General features: G+C 40.0%; 3 protein-coding genes across 4 annotated transcripts; 1 reads left to right on the forward strand and 2 right to left on the reverse strand.

Annotated features, from left to right (window-relative positions):
- Window positions 1-3,267: 3,267 nt before the first annotated feature.
- On the reverse strand, window positions 3,268-6,518 carry rps24 (ribosomal protein S24). 2 transcript variants are annotated; one of them, XM_068721670.1, is made up of 6 exons: window positions 6,452-6,518; window positions 5,647-5,712; window positions 5,334-5,543; window positions 4,865-4,978; window positions 3,965-3,985; window positions 3,268-3,361 (listed from the first exon to the last, which is right to left on the reverse strand). In XM_068721670.1, the coding sequence occupies exons 1-5, from the start codon at window positions 6,452-6,454 to the stop codon at window positions 3,980-3,982; spliced, it is 399 nt and encodes a 132-aa protein (XP_068577771.1). In that variant the 5' UTR covers window positions 6,455-6,518; the 3' UTR covers window positions 3,268-3,361; window positions 3,965-3,979. The 2 variants fall into 2 exon arrangements, with proteins under 2 accessions (XP_068577771.1, XP_068577780.1); XM_068721679.1 differs by lacking the exon at window positions 3,965-3,985.
- Window positions 6,519-7,701: 1,183 nt separating this feature from the next.
- On the reverse strand, window positions 7,702-11,232 carry eif4ebp2 (eukaryotic translation initiation factor 4E binding protein 2). Its single transcript, XM_068721690.1, has 3 exons — window positions 10,907-11,232; window positions 9,825-10,004; window positions 7,702-9,619 (listed from the first exon to the last, which is right to left on the reverse strand). The coding sequence occupies exons 1-3, from the start codon at window positions 11,037-11,039 to the stop codon at window positions 9,588-9,590; spliced, it is 345 nt and encodes a 114-aa protein (XP_068577791.1). The 5' UTR covers window positions 11,040-11,232; the 3' UTR covers window positions 7,702-9,587.
- Window positions 11,233-13,678: 2,446 nt separating this feature from the next.
- On the forward strand, window positions 13,679-17,484 carry ppa1b (inorganic pyrophosphatase 1b). The gene is made up of 11 exons (XM_068721703.1): window positions 13,679-13,825; window positions 14,689-14,753; window positions 15,148-15,201; window positions 15,556-15,675; window positions 15,869-15,955; window positions 16,112-16,238; window positions 16,322-16,449; window positions 16,643-16,728; window positions 16,842-16,917; window positions 17,010-17,049; window positions 17,143-17,484. The coding sequence occupies exons 1-11, from the start codon at window positions 13,765-13,767 to the stop codon at window positions 17,172-17,174; spliced, it is 876 nt and encodes a 291-aa protein (XP_068577804.1). The 5' UTR covers window positions 13,679-13,764; the 3' UTR covers window positions 17,175-17,484.
- The last annotated feature ends 736 nt before the right edge of the window (window positions 17,485-18,220 follow it).

The following is an 18,220-nucleotide window of genomic DNA, read 5'->3' on the forward strand; positions in this document are numbered from 1 at the left end:
TGAACTTAGTGCAGGCTGCCAAAGCTGATAGGACACTGCAGGACTGCAAAATGAGCTGTGATGATTCCCCTGCTGAGGCCAACAAGAGAGACATACCTCATTAAGATGCATAGCATCCTCGAATGCCCAGCCGCACTTTACAGCACCAAGTTGGCCCTTGCAAAAAATGTTCACAATGCCATTGAAAACATACAGTTTGAAGCTGATGGTTGGAAAACAAACACTAGCCAGCTTGGTAATTATAAACTTGCAAGCAGTAGAGCATCAAATAGGAAGGAAACATAAGCTAAATCGCTATATAATATCCAGTTTAGAACCATGTTGTTGCACATTAATGAACTGGTAAATAAACAAACACAATATTCTGACATGGAGAACAGCAAGACCATCGCCCTTGACGTCCATTGCAGCCACTGATATCTGCATGGACGTGGGAATTCTGTCCATTATATCCTTATAATGCCACAACTCGACTCTCTGCATGGAGAGAGACAGGTCATTAAAACTGCACCTGTTGCGAGGGCGTAAGCATGTGTTGCTCACCATCTATCATAAACCAGACAGCAAAAAAACACTTTTGTTGTACAAGCAGGCAGAGAAATATTCTCATTACAGAACTACTTACGGCCCGAAAAATAAATCAGAGGTGAATATATTCCTTTTATCTTGTTTCATTTGGCATGGGGGTCCCGGGACGCCCTCGGCACGGCCTCCTGCCGCTGAGGCTGCAGCCAGCGTGCAGTGTGCCAGCAAACATACCAGCCTGCATCACATTTGCGCAGCACCTCAACACCATACATCATCGCCTGACCAATTATCTCTCATCTCCATCCTCAACCCCTTTAGCTTATCGCCCAGCACAACTCTAACCCATTTATTTTTTCAGTTTATTTCTTCCAGTTACTCTCTCAACAAAAACCTGCTTATTTCATCAACCAACTATACCAAAGGATGTCATCCTCCTTTCCTGTGTTAATGAAAACACAGGGAATAAACAGATTTTCACTCATCAAACACCAGAAACCAAGGAGGGGGTGTCGATATCAGAGAAAGAGTAGCAAGAAGAATGAATGAGAAAAAAAACACGCTGCAGGGACAGAAGAAGAAGAAGAAGAAGAAGAAGAAGAGAGACAAAGACAGGGAGGCAGAGACTCCTGGGACGGACCGACGAGGCTGTGGAGAGAGGAGCTTAATTTCCCAACACCATCTGCTACCATACCCTGGGTTGAAAGCTCCACTTATGTCAAACCTCCCACAACCGAACACCAGCAGAGCTCCGCAGAGCTGTGGGAGACCCCACTGTCTTTTCCTTGTTGGTCCCCTGCACAGGATTCCTCCTCCACACCTATGCAACCCACACACTCTCATCCTCCACAGTGGCACCAACACACACTTTAGCTGAGATAAAAGAATCTGCCCGCTGCTATTATCTTGGGTCATAGAGGGTTTAAGATTCTGTACAAGGCAAAAATAAAGCAGAAATACTTGGGCACCAACATGTTAGCTGCCCTTGTGCTCTCCAGGAAAAATGGATTTTCCTTTAATATATTCACCTTCATGCCAGGTCACTGTCCACTTAGTCAATGGGGTCTTGATACAGTAACTCCTGTTTCTATTGTGTTGGGAGTCGAAATTATCTTGATAAACTGTCAGTGTTTAATCTTTGCCGGCTGGCATCGATTGAAGCAAAGCCCACAGGGAATGCTGGGTATATATAGGCCCTTCTACTGGGAAAGAAGGGCCCACAACTCAAAATGTGTCAATGGACGTGCCTCCAAGCCACTGGTTTTCCCTTTTTTCCTTGTAATGGAGGCACTGAGGACTCTGATGGTGAAGTGTCTGGCCTACATTCAAGAATTGGTAGAGGCATGGAAATATGTCAAATTGCAGGGAAGAAGACAAATGTATGTGTTGCATGAAGCTTAAGCGCAGTCCCAAGTAATACTTGAGGGTGTTACGTACCTGCATGAAAGTGAAAGCCAGAAGTTATAATTTCATGTACTGTGTATTTGTATTTCCTCAGCTTCTTAAAGGAAGTAAATATTTCTCCGATGCTTGAAACCTTTCTTCAGGGCAGACTTGGTTGCAATTCCTGCATCCACAACATGAGGAAATACCGATATCCATAAAATAACAGGAGACAGTGGGAGGCAGATGTGGGGGTGGGGGGGGTTACCCTGAGGACAGACCATTCCGTGGCATTTTAATCACTTCTTTTACACGCTCTCTCTGGGTGTTTCTATGCAAATTATCCGAAAAGGTCACGCTGCAAGGAGGGATATCTATTCTGCTCCAAACGGTGTTTATAAACAGAAAATGGTAAAAGTCCACACACAGACTCGCTTATCTGTGCATTAGCCATCAGGGGGTTCGCCTCTAGGATGAACTACTGATTAATATTTTATCAAACAGGTAAATACTTTTAGTAACTGCTTCAGTGTATCCAACTCGTTATGCATTTTCATCAGCGAAGGGAGTCCTCATGTGGACATTTGGGTTACTACAGCTAAATCTTTAAACCAATTTATAACATCAATGTACCGCCAACATGTTCAGATTTAGATTTCTCTGGTCATGACGGGACAAAAGCTACCAATAAGAAAATCATTCATTCATTCATTCATCTTCGTCCGCTTATCCGGGATCGGGTCGCGGGGGCAACAGCTCCAGCAGGGGACCCCAAACTTCCCTTTCCCGGGCCACATCAATCTTCCAATAAGAAAATCAAACCTTAAAACTCAGAGAAAACTAAATTAAGTATAAAATAGAGACAAATATCCCCAAAGAGGTCATGGCACTTTGGAGAAGACTATGTAAAAGATAAAATAAAAAAAATGACAAGCACATTATGATCCCAGTAAGTAACTTATATTTGATGGTATATAAATGAATGGTTGATAATAAAATCAGTTGTTTGGCTACTGTGAAGTAACGTCCCTGTAGAGCCACTGGATGTCACCGTCAACATTCCAGTTTGTTCAAGTCAAATATGAAACCAAAAACTAAAAGTACCTGAGGGTAAATATCTTGTACTGAAAACCCATACTGGATTTCTTACTTATGCAAGACACTGTCAAAGTCATGGAAGTTCCTTGAGGATGGCAGTCTAATAACTGGAGTCACGAGAGCCCTGAACGCTGTAAACAGTAACGCAGACGTTTACAGAGACACCCTTAAACCTACAGACCTGTTTTTACAGCTGTGGACCTTAAGAGATATAAGCTGAACACAAAAATGAATAGATGTTCAAATGAATAAACCCAAGGATAAAGATTTTTTTCCAATTTTTTCCAAAGTTTATTTGATGACAATATACAAGAACATCTTGAGCACGGAGACCCTCCCTGGTTGTCCGGGCTCACTGTGGGGAGATAACAGCAACAATTAATACCAGAGCACATTTAATTCCAACAACAGCAAATAATGTGAGTAACAAAGTTAATGAGGACAAACTGAGCCAACAAATGTTAACTATGTTTGGGCAAGACCAACAGTTTTAAGCCCAACATCATAGCTTGTAAAACATTGTTATGACTGGAGCAAGACATTTTCAGGAAACATTTCTGTGGAGATTCACACACTGGCAGGCTTTTAGTTCAACTGACCCACTCAACACACTACAAAACTAAGATCCACATGCTACACTCAAGCTCTGCCTCTATTAACTAGAGATCTAAAGCGTAAAAAAAAAAAATTACTGTAATGTAAAGCATTATCAAAGCACTTCGTCTCTGTGTAAATGTAAGGCAGAGTGTGCAAAGCCTAATGGATATGCCCATTATAGTGGTACAAAGGACCGGCGTAGAGGGAAAGGCCTATTAGCAGGGGGTTTGAAACAGAGGGGAGAGGGGGGCTGAAGGAAAAGTCAAGGGGGTAGGTAAGGTGCGTCATGCATGCACAGCTCAGGTCTTTCAGCTTTTGATGTGCAACACAATGGCACACCATGCCTGTTCAGCTTCTATACCTGCACACTGACACTTCACTTCTGCAAAAGAAATCCACGGGAAGCAAAATCAAGAGCAAAAGGTGGAACAAAATAATGTTAACATGTTGAAAATAAAAACATGGAATAGAAAAGATCTCTGAATGGATTTGTCGCAGCTAGACGTGGCTGGACGATGCCAATATTTAACAAGCCAGTTTGTGCTGTAGCTATTACAGATGCAGCTGTTTACAGTCCAGCTGTGTTGCAATTCAGAGATCTATTCTAGGTGACTTTAGAACAGTGACTTGTGCCATAGAGGAAACATGTCGGAGTATGTAGGGTTTTATTGAAACAAAAACTACACCAGGAAGTTTCACAAACTATGTTTTAAGTTATTTCCTCTTTAGGCTGTGGGATCTAAAACACGGTCTAGAACACTACTAGATACTACTAGGTATAAGGGGAAGGATGAGCCACGTAAGTATTGACCAGTGGGTTAAATCCTTTTATATCTGATGCATCATGTACATCCAGGGGATAAAGCACTAAGGCTTTGGCTCTCAGATGGGTAGGTGAGGGTGTTAAGGTAAGAGACTCCTGGATTATCTACGTACTACAGTTGGTCTATTTATTTACCTTCTACAGTTCCCAAAGAACATGTGATACGATTGAAAAGATGGAAGAGAAAATTCAAAATAGTAAAAGTTGTGAGCAAAAAAATAGCAGGAATGTTTAAGAATAGTTGCAATGAAAGTCAAGAAATAAATCAAGCACCCTAAATTGAATCATGTCTTATTTGACAATAAATACATTCTATTTCCTTACGGCATACTATCACAGGAGCACTGCGAGTCCATTGTGTTAACAGAGCCAATAGGAGACTGCACATATTTAGTGACTGTTCATTTGGTAGAGAGTATATAAAAACGGTCACAATACCTTTTTGCCAGCAGCGCCCACACTGGCCTTCTTGGTGCCTCGTACTTTCTTCATTCTGTTCTTGCGTTCCTTGCGCTGTTTCCTGGAGGTCTTCTTTTTCTCATAGAGACCATGCTGAGGAACACAAATGAACACACGTTTAATTTTACTTCATACTTCAGCAAATCATAACCTACTGATGTTAAGAATATCTTCAAAATTATCACATTACTTGGTGGCAGCCATTTGTAACAACCATGCATGTGTACTGCATCATAACATGGATTAATGACAGCCAATCATGAGACAAGGTATATTCAGGGGCTAACCACTGAGGGGAGTTAAGAGCCTCTGCAATGCAGAACGTTAAGACAGTTCGGCTGCGTGCTGTTGAAGAACGTGCAAGAAAAGTTGAAAAGGTGATGCCTTCTGCAGTCAAACACCATCGTCTGTCAAAGAGTTCACACAGACACAATGGTTCAAGACTCACTCTGGCCAGTCTGTGTTTGGGCTCGTTCTTCTTAGCGTAGTCTAGAGAGTCGTACACCATCGCAAAGCCTGTTGTCTTGCCGCCACCAAACTGAGTCCTGAAGCCGAATACGAACACAACATCAGGGGTGGTCTTGTACATCTTGGCGAGTTTCTCCCTGATTTCAGTCTTGGGGACCGTGGCCTTGCCGGGATGCAGGACATCGACGACCTGCAGAGAGAGACAGGCAGTGAATACATGACTTATCACAGAAAAACTCATCTCATGGTGGCATCAGCACAAGTAACACTGCAGGTGTGATCAAAACACTTACCATTTGCTTCCTCTGAAGCAGCCGGTTCGTCATGAACTTGCGGGTCCTGACTGTCACTGTGTCATTCTGATGGTGGGAGAAAGCAGAAGATGATGCACACTAATGGACAATATTTCAACAACTAGTTCATTTCCAGCCTGAAACCACTGATCGCAACACTAAAACAAAACAGGCCCAGCAGTAAATCGCAGCTTACCTCACCAGGTATCAGTACATGCTGTCACATGATATTTTAGCTTCTCAGTTGACTAACTAGCTATTACAGCTAGCTAAGCAGGAAACGTACATTTTTCCACGGCTTCTATGCAGCCCGATCTTTCAAACCACCATGTGCCAGTTGATAAAGCTGAGCAATACTACCGCAATTTAATTTCCTTGTTCATGTAACATGAGGGCCATGGCTACCAGAGTAGTGTATGCTAACGTTGTTAGCTTGGAGCTAGGACTTCACGTCCCTTTATTGACAACCAATACACGTCTAAATACTTCCGTGTGTACTTTGAGCATTCGTGTAGTTTAACGAGAATTTATGGGGAATACAAATTAATGGAAACACATAGAGGAAAGTATATGAACCATCCCAAAGGAGGTAAATAGTGTGTGTATAGCGTCCTGACGAACAACTGGGTTAGCATTTGGAAGGTGCCGCTGAATTTCCTCTCAGCTAGCGTCAAACCTGATCAATATCGAGTTTATAATATAGCGCACACTTAAACCATCATTTATAGGGAATTAAATTTGTTCAGATGGACGGATGGCCTCGATGATCAACGGATTATACTTTATATTTTACCACCAGACTCACCATCTTGACGCCGGGCTCGCTCAGGGACGTAGAAAAGGAGGAAGGACCAGCAGGCGACCGGATTAATGCCTGCACAGAAATGAGTGGGCACGTACTTGTCTTGCCTGACGTAAAAACATAATCTAAGAACTCGGTGGAAATGTTTTATTGTTTTTCTTTCAGCAAACGTAATATAGAGCTAGTACATTATATAGTATTTACAATACATTACAAATAATTAACCTATAGAGTTCCCGTATTTACGCAAAGCCTGATGTATTTTTTCCGCCACCAAAACATTACTTTTTATTTCTGCGTTCATGCTGACAGATCAATACAATTCATGAACTTATAGGTAAAAACACAAGCTGGGCCGTTTAGATGTGTACATTGTAAAAGTGTAAAAGTACTGTGGATAAACTGACATGTAGGAAAACGTCACCTGCGGTTCTTCTTTTATTCCGCTGGACGTCAGTAATGCGCGTCTGAATATTACAGTTAGTGCCATTCAGTTCAGAGGATGAGGCAGCAAGATGTCAATAACCACAGTATTCATTATTAAGGTAACTAATGATTATAATAAACACGTTTTATTTATGAAAATGTACAACATAATTGTGTTTTGGACGTGTACATGTCTGGATGAACCTGTTATAGGGGCCCAGGGCCAGAATTGGATGTTGGACCACTGACTCCTACCTCCACCCCTCACCTACCCCCTTCTGTACACTGTGTATGTACCCTGTCCCCTTTATGTGTTCATGGAGTACAGCACATTGCACATAGCAGACTATGCATGGCAGCTTTTTAATTTACCCGGACACCCAGAAACCAACTAGAAGTGCTACAAGACAGTTGATTTTGTACTGCAGTGGTGCAAATTCATTTGAATTCTGCAATTAATCAAAGAAGATCACATGTAGTTCACTACTCCCCATACAGTTAGTTGTCCAAATAAAGTCCCATGAATAGAAAAATGAATCGAAGTGTGTGTGAAGAGGTTTTATTTTTAGTTTTATAATGATTACTTTTGATGTGACATTTCAGATGTGGAAACAAGGCTCCGCTCTGTTGCACAGCATGAGTCAATGTTACTGAGACAACATACTGAAAAATATGGTGGTAAAAATATACAGGAGAGATTCTTGCTCCGTATTGAAACATTGTAGGAATATTGGCCTTTACTTAGTCATGTTAAATGATTCCATCCATGTTTTTGCCACATTACAAATAGCTAAAACCACACCAAACATAATTAAAAACACAACATCTTATTTTGTTACGGAACTTTATTGATCTTGCAGCAACATAGTTCACTGGCATTGGAGTTTCATTTAAAATAAAGTTACTTAAAATAAGAGCAGAAAGTTACAGTAAGTTTTGTTTCAAATCTCCTTCAACACACAATGTTAAGCCCTCATTGTCAAAACCAAACTGATTTGAAATGAATCTGCAATCTGAATTATGTTATACAAAGTTCTACCGCCAACAATTTTCAATGCAAATTGGGTTCAAGCAACACCTGAATGTATTTGTCACCAAACATGGCCAGAATTAAATACAAAGCCAAAAAGAACAAAAGAAAACCTTTGATAGACATCATTTCAGCCGTTGCACTCATGTAGAGAAACAAACTTGTCTTGTGAATGAATTTGGAGTAAAAGCGGAAACTTCCGGGTCATTTATTTTCCAAGTAAAGAACTGCTTCTTGGACATGGTACAATTAACAGACATGATTGTTATGTAACAGAATCAAATAAACAAATGATTTGGACTAAATGAGCATGTGGCGTTCTTTAAACCATCGCTATCTGAACTTCAGAATCACAAAATGAAATGTGTGACGCCACACCCAACTTCATAGCTGCTTGGGGAAGGAAATATTATAATAACAATTTAAAAAAAAAAGCATAAAACATATTTGTTTTGCCAAATTGCCAAGAACAATGTTACCTGTTCAATGTTACAGTGAAAAAATAAACATCTGTTGGAAAGTACAAATTGATGACTAGGAACCTAATTGTAGTTTGTGCATTTGATGTAAAGTAAGGCATGGACAGACAGGACGCATGGAAGGAGTACGGTTAAGGACACTGGGGACAGATCTGCACTGTTGATCAAGCCCAATGCAAACAATGTCTTCTGGTTCTTTGACACTTTATTCAAAGGCTTGACAGTGCTGACACCCAAACAAATACCCCCAATACTAAGAAACTAAATAAAAAAATAAAATGCATATAAGACATCTGGATATTTTTCAAGTTTTTCAAAAATCTTGTTTTTCACTAAAAAAATTGCCATTGTGATATTAACCATTTCCACGTTAATCTAAATGTTTATCTGGTCTGGATATTCAAAAAAACACCTGACAGATGTTGCAGATTAAAACCTCCTTTCTTAGAACGATCAAATTGTGAACAAAAAGCTTCAGCAAAGCTGGAAAAAAAGTGTATTGACTTTCTCAGCAGGAGAGGAATATTGTTTTACTGTTCTGAAAGTTAATTCACTAAAGCAATCACTGCCTAAAATTCATTTTAAAAAAAGTTTTGGAAACTCGCACAGGCTTTGTGTTGGTAATGGGAATTGAAGTATTGGAATGGCCTCTTCATCTAATTGCAAAATAAAAACAAGAGCAGCATCCCTTTTGCATACCATCACAGGAAACTTATCAGACCAAACAACCGGTAATAGATTGTGGAGCTTTTCAAGTAGTTCAGAAAACCAAAAAGACATACAAATCACTTAAATAACATGCTTACAAGGGCCTTCAAAACAAAACCAAAGACTGTGATGAATATCAAAGATTTTGACTGATTCTAAGGCCAGTACTTCCTCTCCCAATTAACGTGGAATATTGTCAGTTTTATCGTGTGCTCTGTTAAAGATCCCGACTCACAGAAAGCTGGAAGACGAGCACTGCAATCTGCTAATTGGACAAAGTGTCTGGCTACAGAATATTCAGGCCGGCTCCCTCATTGTGTGGTTTGTATGTATGATGCACTGAATCCCCATGGTTTACACACATTATATTCAGCAGCGAGACAGAGAGCTAAAGAAGATGGCTGCCATGAGGGCTCACAACATTGGTTTCTACAAGCCAAGCCACTGGCACACGGGATGCCAGGTCATTTGCTTTTGCTGGTGCGGTTCCAGTCGGTTAGATGTCCATTTCAAACTGAGCATCATCACCTGGAAAGCAAAACAAAAGACAACATGGTGTTGAGGCATGTCTGGAACAGGGCTGGGCTTGTTTAATTATCACGGTGGTTATTAAAAAAGGTGCACTGTGTGATGCCTGGTCACATGTTTGAGAAGAAAAGGAGACTGGTGGCTATGCCAACAAAACACTCCCTGTTACATAAGTTGGTCCCTCGGTCCACGCTGTGACTCTTACCGGTTGTGGGCTTGCCGTCATGGTTGTTGATGTGGTTGTTGGCTTCATTCTTCTTGTTCTCTCTCAGGACATTTTGGCTGGTCACCCCAGGGATGACAGGCAGGTGAGCTGGGGGAGTCTGGGCGATGGGAGAGTTACGCCGGTCCAGCAGGAACTTACGATCATAGATGATCCGGGTTCCTGCAACGAAACGCATGCAAGTTTCAGATACTCGTGCTCTATTCGAGGAAGCATCTAATGCGGGCCACGTCAAATGTGATGCGAGTCAAACCGCTGTCCTTCATCCAGAGGGCCCAGATTGAAGCCACCTTGTCTAAAAGCGTCTACATTTCTTACAATTAGTCTTTAGTTAAACATCTCTGCCAGTTTCAGTCTATTCTGAGGCAGATGCAGGGTTTTGACAATAAAAAACAAGTCATAAATAATGTCAAAACTCCCTCTATCATGTAATGTACACGTTATTTGCTTTCTGAATAATGCCGTACTGGCATCACAGCACTCTTGTTTATTTATCGTTCCCACACTCACCAGATCCACAGACCTTTTTCACAGCAGACACAAAGAAAAGCACAGGTGTAACTACGATGGCTCAGTTACAGCAGTTATTGCGATGCAATATAGCAATTATGTTTTATCAGTAACACTTGTGTTTGACTGGTCAAAATGTCTGCTGTGACCAAAGGCCGTTTAACTCTGCTTTCACGTTACACTTTTCTCTGGTTAGGTGAACCATGAGCCAAGTTTGGTACCCACACAATTGTACACGGCAATGAATCGTATAAATTACATATAAATAAGTAGCTTTAAGCTGTTGGTTGTCACATGGGTGTCAAACACAACATTTCCTCCTTCCTAACGGCACGACGCAATTACCAGAATCTCTGCGCTGCAAACCGGCCAATCAGACAGCCGCGAGAGAGCCCAGGGGGCGGGGCTTAGCTTTGTTTTTGTTTTGATCGGTGATGACAAGGCAGCCTACAGGCCACGGTGACATAACAGTTAAAGGTTTGGTGAGAGTGCAAACCAACGATCATCCTCCTCCGTTTCCCCTGTGAATAGAAGCGAGGTGTTGATCGTCTTACCTCCGGGAGTGGTCGAGAATAAAGTGCCTCCAGGGGTGGTACAGTAGTCATGAGGTAGCTGCGTTGTGTCGTTGATCAACACCGTCCTGGTCGGGATGGCCCTGCACTCGCTAAGCTGACGACTGGTCGACATTTTTTCAGCGCCGTTGAGGTGACAAATCCAGCAGCTACAAGAAAAACTAGCAGGTGTTTGTTTTCCCGACGGACGGTGGAAACCCGGGGGCCGCTTCCCACTCTCTGGTCTTCCTAGAAAGCTTTCTCGTCTCTCCTGTCGTCCTCCCAGCCGTCAGCACCGTCCGCTCCCTCAGCAAAGGCAGGAAGCGCGACGAGCAGCGGGCGGATGTGACGTCAGCGGCGTGGAGCATCAGCCCACTTTGTATTCCTTGATACTTTTTTCTCTCTCCGTGTTTTCGTTTAGAAATCATGCATGCTTGTAGGAACTGTTACATAAAACGTTCACAATATAAATAACTGGCCTCATCTTAAACCTGAATATTCTTCTCAGACTTTGCTAAACTTTAAATTGTTTCCCAGCTCAAATTCTGCCATGTTGCCGAAAAAAAAGGCTTAAAACAAGAAGAAAAAAACAATTAAGTAACTAAGTACATTTACTTAGGTTATGTAACTTAGGCTGCTTTCAGAACATATTTGAGTTACTTGTAGCACAACTTTCCATCTTTTCATCTTCATTATTGAGGGAAATATTGTGCAGGCTATTTTTATTTCACTACAGTTATTATAAATCTTAAGTTACTAGTTACTTACTGACTACCAAACAGTATATAGAAGTAGCCTACAGCTTAGCTGATTAATCAATTAGCCAAATAGATAGAAAATGCACTACTAGCTTTTTTCAGTATCATTATTTTTGAAAAATGAAATATATTTTAAATATTTTTTGAGGTTTAGACTGTTGGTGGAACAGAACAATTATTGTGAAGGTGTCACTTTGGGTTCTGGGTAATTGTGATGCTATATAATTCTATCAAACCGAACAATCAATCCAATATAGGATTATCAGATTCTTCCATAATATACATAGTTGTTAGTTTCAGTCCTGTACAGAATTATAAAAAATGGCCACTGATACAATAGTTAAATCCTGCTTTGACATTAATGCATGGTGGCTACAGGGGGCATTTTTTTCTGCAGTGAGTTCTTTACTTTTAATATATGGATAACAATTATGATCAATAATTATAATATGTATTTACTAGAGAATTTATTTTCCAAACTGAAACTACTACTGTTTCAAATCTAGTTTAAACTTAAATTCGACCAGACTAATCAAGATTGTTTTAGGCAAATTTTTTTCCTTATTATATATGCAAACTGTTTTGCCATCTGTGGATAAAGACATGGAATAAGCTCTGCTTTTTGTTTTTCGTCAGTTCACTAATTCTCCCAACATGCACTCAGACTTTTCTGTACCCTATACTTATAAGTGTCTCTGATGCAGATGCACAAGCCATAAGTCATGTGAGATCATAACCTCAACAGCTGGTTATAATGAAATAACTAAAAGCTAACAGACAAGTTGTATTGACTCAGGGAATACATGTTGTAATTATTAAAAGCAACCAAAACAAAGCTTAAAGTTATATTTGCTCTAACACGATACTGTAAAAAACATAAAATTCTAAGTCTATGAGAAAATGACTCATACTGCACTTGATGTATTGTAAACATTGTAAATATTATTTTATAATCTCTACCCCTAGTTTCAAGTCTTCTACAATACAGCCTGATGTTCATTTAGTAAATGATGGTGCCATTTAGAGTAAAATAGACCATAAAGCAAAATATGCTTTAGGGTGGGCTTACTGTGGTTGACAGGTTGCTGCCGCTACCAGAGCTGTGTATCTACGTCACTCCTATATGGTAAGGAGTGACGAGTGAGTGATGTGATAACTTCTGTTCTCTGGTTGCAAAAAGCCAAGATGGCGACGGCCATATCACCAAACTCAAGGCTTCAAAGCGTCAGTCCACAAACCAATGGGTGATGGTACTATGACTAGGTCCACTTCCTATATACAGTCTGTAATATAGCCTGTAGAGCCTTCATTTCCCCCCCAAACATTGGTAACACATGTGGAATCTTGGCAACAAAGTTGGATATATGGATTTTATTGTTTTCCAATTTTTATCAAATATATTTTCAAAGAAATTCAACTTTTTAACGTTTTCAACGTTTTTATCTTCTTCTTTTTATGATTTATGGCATGATAACTGTGTTATACTGCACAACGACATTTTTGTGTTCTTTCTACTTCTAGCTATGATTGTGCTGTTTCTATAGAGGTGCAGGACAAATGGATTACAGTGAAACTCAAGGCCACAGACAGTAAAATGTGACTGCTTGATGTTCAGAAGGTTAAAGATAAGTAATATACTACCATAAACATAGATCACTGCTTGACATTTACATCCCTAAATACATATTTCACAGATTTTAGTGTGGAAGTGCTTTTCAATTATTTGTGGTTTCATAAAACATTTTATTTAAAGAAAGGACCGGGTCTGGAAATGTCAAAATATACTCAGCACATTGTATTATTTAGTTAATACTTTTAGAACCACAGTACCAGATTACATCATGTGTCATATTACGACACTGACATCGCTGTTCATCCATAGCTTTTGACTTTCATCACTAGCTTTTTTTTTGTATCCACATTTTTGGTATTGCTTTTGGTACACATTTGCTAAATGATGATAATTCCGATAGCTTCTGAAGGCATCATAGGCAAAGCGCGCATGCGCCGTGCCCTCTCTTTCAACTGTCCCTACTACCCAGCGCAGACGTCTCCTTCCGCCGCCGAACCTCCATCTCCGAGCCAGCAAACCTGCACCCAAACATGAGCTTCACAGTGGAAGAGAGGGGGAACCCCAACTCCCTGAGCTACCGCTTGTTCTTCAGTAAGTAGAAACCGAGTAGAAATTATAAAGTTTGTGTCTACTTTGAGGTCTTTCCACAAAACCCCACAGGCTAGCTCTGCGACCTCCCACGTGTGACTTATTCGCTATTGTTGCTGATTTATTTCATCCTATCAGTCATAGTTTGGACTCATGTTGTGACACAAACATCCACTTGTTCGTATAGTCGTTGATAGTCGGGTTGAGCCATTGGCGCAAACCAGTTTCACCGGGGTCCCGAGTATGATGACATGGTTTCTGACATAACGTCACTGTAAAGGCTGGTCGCAGACCATTCTTGCCGGTGGACTTTGAGAGAAGGAAGTTTGCTATTTTCGGGGAATCTGACGACGTCCTCAAACACGTGATCGGGTATTAAAAGCATAAACGCTTTGAGTTGGTGAGGCAACGCCCTCTCAGATTATAAGGCGTTAATAAACCACATTGGTATTGATAAACACAGGCATGTGAGCTGTTAACCGGTTAGACTGACGTAAATGCTCACTTTAGTGGCACAGACACATTATAGTTAAGTCTTGTAGCTCCCCTCATAGTTTGTAGTCTTTTGTAGTTTTTAAAGACAAGTCAAGCCTTCAAAATGCAGTACTATAAACACACACCGCCTGTACTACTAGGGGCACTACCATAGATTTATCATTGATCCTTGAATTGGGAGAGGACATGCTATACAGACTAAAATACATCAACTGTAATCCATTAAGCAACTCCTTCAGCTAGAAGTGAAAGTAAGCAGTAATGAAAACCTATGTACTCTGTTGGCAAATCCACTCCATGATATTGATAAGAGACAGATAAGAGCAGCCTGTCTCTGTTTGTGTTCATACAGTGTTTCATCTGTTTTACAGAGAATGCTGAAGGAAAGTATGTTTCACCCTTCCATGACATACCAATATACGCTGATGAGAAGCAGGTACGGTAGCATCTGTCCCCTTTACACACATATATATATATATATATATATATATATATATATATATATATATATATATATTATGTATTTAATGTACCCTTTAAATAACCCCACTGCTTAACATGTAACCTGTAGTGCTGCCATGAATATGTAGTTTAAATAAGGTCAGAGTCTATTTCCTAAGGCAACGGCCTTTACTCTTTATTTTCTCAGTGATGTGTCAATACCTCTTGTGATTGCAGTAGATTAGGTATAATCCTATCGTTATGAAACAATTATCCTGTTAATGTTTTGACCAAAGCAATGTCGGTAAAAACCAGAATGTTGCACATTATATCAGCAGCTGTATTATTTCAGAGCAGTTAAAGATATTTATGATTTTTGTTTCTTCCAGAATATCTTCCACGTGGTTGTCGAAGTACCAAGGTGGACAAATGCTAAGATGGAGGTATGAGTGTCGGTTAATCTTCCACCATCAACTTTTGGAAGTGGATCAGATTTTAGCAGCTTTGACTTTAGTTTGATCACAATGTCTTAAACCGGTTATCCAACAGGTTTTAACATGTTTTCCTGAAGGTTAATCCGTCATTTGAAAGTTCAATCATTGTGATTAACCATTAGCTAATTCATTTGTAGACATGCTATGCATTGTATTGCAACTAGATTCAAATGTGTAGTTCTTCGGTTGCAGTAAGACATCACAAATGCACTTTAACATGAATTAAATAATACATTTTTTGGGGGATATTTTTATCACTAATCAGTTCTTTTAAAAGTAACAGTAATACCATTGTATTTCCAGATCGCTACAAAAGACCCTTTGAACCCAGTGAAGCAAGATGTGAAGAAGGGAAAGTTGCGATATGTTGCCAATGTTTTCCCACATAAGGGCTACATATGGAACTACGGAGCCATTCCTCAGGTTAGTGTTTTTGTTTTTCCAATTCCAACGTGTCCTCCCAAAAATCTGTGATGGCATTAGATGAATCTTGCAGTGTTTAAAATGTACAACAGCAAATGTTGTGTAATTGTGTAACAATTCACCTAATTATATAAATTAAGTATAAATTATATACTTAAATTCCGCTGGCATGCTTTGTTGTGTGGCGCTTTAGACATGGGAAGATCCCGCCCACAAAGATGGAGACACCGGCTGCTGCGGTGACAACGACCCCATTGACGTCTGTGAGATCGGCAGTAAGGTACAGCTCTAGCTGATGTTTGTCACTTTTCATTAGGGCGTTACAGCACCGTGATTATCGATTTCATTGTTTGTTGTGTACATTTATTTAATTGAAAAAGGCTAACACTGCTGAGGTCAACAGAAAATGAACCGCAAACTCAAACGTCCTCTCTAGGTGTGTTCCCGCGGGGAGGTGATCAAAGTAAAGGTGCTCGGGGTTCTGGCCATGATCGATGAGGGCGAGACTGATTGGAAAGTGATTGCAATCAATGTAGAGGACCCTGAAGCCGGCGACCTGAACAGTAAGAACCCTCTTCTTTTTGTTTTCGTAACAGTCCTCCATCAGTCGTACTGAACTCATTATGTTGTCCTCATGTTCGTTCAGACATCAGTGATGTCCAGCGCCTCAAACCTGGTTACCTGGAGTCCACGGTCGACTGGTTCAGGAGGTACAAAGTGCCAGACGGGAAGCCAGAGAACCGGTTTGCTTTCAACGACGAGTTCAAAGACAAGGTCTCCACCCTAACACGCCTTATTCAGCTTTATTTTTTTACTGACTAATGCTTTTAGATTAACCTTAAGCATACTTTCAGTGAACTGCAGTTCATGCCCTGGTCAAAAGTGTGCAAACTTTACTTAAACTAGAATTCAATTTAACTATAAACAGATTGTTCTAAGTACTTAACTGTTTTTTTCTGTGTTTCAGGACTTTGCCATTGAAGTAATCAAGAGCACTCACAACTTCTGGAAAGCCCTCATTTCCCGAAAGACCAGTGCTGGTGAACTGATCTGGTGAACACTGTTCTTACTACTTTACAGCTGCTTTTTTAGGACAAATGTTAACTGAAGTGTATTAAATTCTAGCTTCTAAACTATGAATGACTGTGTCTTTTCATGCAATACAGCAAAAACACATGTGTGTCGGCCAGTGACAGCCCGTACTGCTGTTCAGTCGAGGAGGCTAAAGCTGTTGTTGGTGGAGTAAGTACGATTTTGTTCTTCCCTTTTTTTCAACACGACATCTGTCAACACCTTATTCCTCCATCATAACTGATGTTTCACTCTATTTTTAGACAAGTCCTTGTGGAAAAGAAGAACCCATCCCCTCATCAGGTAGCTTTTTAAAAAAAGTATCCTGTAAATATTATAACTGTATTTCTGCTGAACGTGATTAATCTGATGTGAGATTGACGTTTTGATTTGCAGTAGAGAAATGGTTCTACTATGAGAGGAAGTAAAGCAGCAGCGGTTTGGATTGGAGCAGAGTGAAAGGCTCATCTCTCCTACTTGAAGATGGTCTTACCAATGGGAACCAATTGGATGACAGGGTGGCTGGGTCTGGGCTGGCTGTTTCCCTGTAGAGGGTTAGATGGTTTGATACTGTAAAAAAAGTAAAAAAGTACTCATGTCTTGACCAATTAATTTCTTATTTAACATGTCTTTGGAGATTGAATTGATTTGAAGAGTGCTGTACTACTCTTGTAGATACTTGTGCCATCATGTATGAGACTCTGAACTGCTTAAATAAAGCTTCTCTGGTTAAATTATCATCAAAGTGTGATTTCTTTGTCTGCAACAGAATCTATTCTAAATTAAGACAAGCACTAGTTTTTCTGTTGCTGCCTTGACCGCACGTTTAATGATCAGAGCTGTTGGTGAGAGAATTTTAAGGAAATCAAATCTTTTAAAAACTTGCTTTAGACTGAACTTCTCTTTTTGTTATAAGGCTGCCACCTAGTGTTCAGTATCCTACATTACTTTTATTTTTTTGATGCATTTATTTACGGCTATATTTAATGTTTTTTTACATGAATCTTTGTGATGTATGTTACAATAGGTAATTCCTTCGTATTCATTTATTTGTGATAAACCTATACTGTCAGGCGTATGCTCTTCCTTTTTTATTTTTTTTAACAATTTATTTGGACCAACAAAGAAAAACAAAAATAGGTATAATAGCAAAATTAATTCCAGATTTGTATTGGTAGTCCACACGGGGAATTGTGTTACTCAACACTTACAATGAAGTACATTTTTGGGTCCTTGCATTCAAAATACATTGTGATATTTAACATAACTTTACATGGTGCTTGAGCAATTAATTTTTACTTGTGACTAGAACATTGTGTTAATATTGAATACAATTGCATATAAAACATTCACAAAATAATTAGCAGTAAAAATGGAGTGCGCGTTTATGTTATATTTTTAAGAAAATCATTACTGGCATGTGCCCCGCCTCCCTGCGCGCTCTACATGCCATCCTAGTGACGTATTTCCGGCT

The sequence above is a fragment of the Cebidichthys violaceus genome, unplaced genomic scaffold (genome assembly GCF_023349555.1).
Source record: "Cebidichthys violaceus isolate CVI_PGR_0920_01 unplaced genomic scaffold, fCebVio1.0.p SCAF_10, whole genome shotgun sequence".
NCBI classification, from domain to species: domain Eukaryota; kingdom Metazoa; phylum Chordata; class Actinopteri; order Perciformes; family Stichaeidae; genus Cebidichthys; species Cebidichthys violaceus.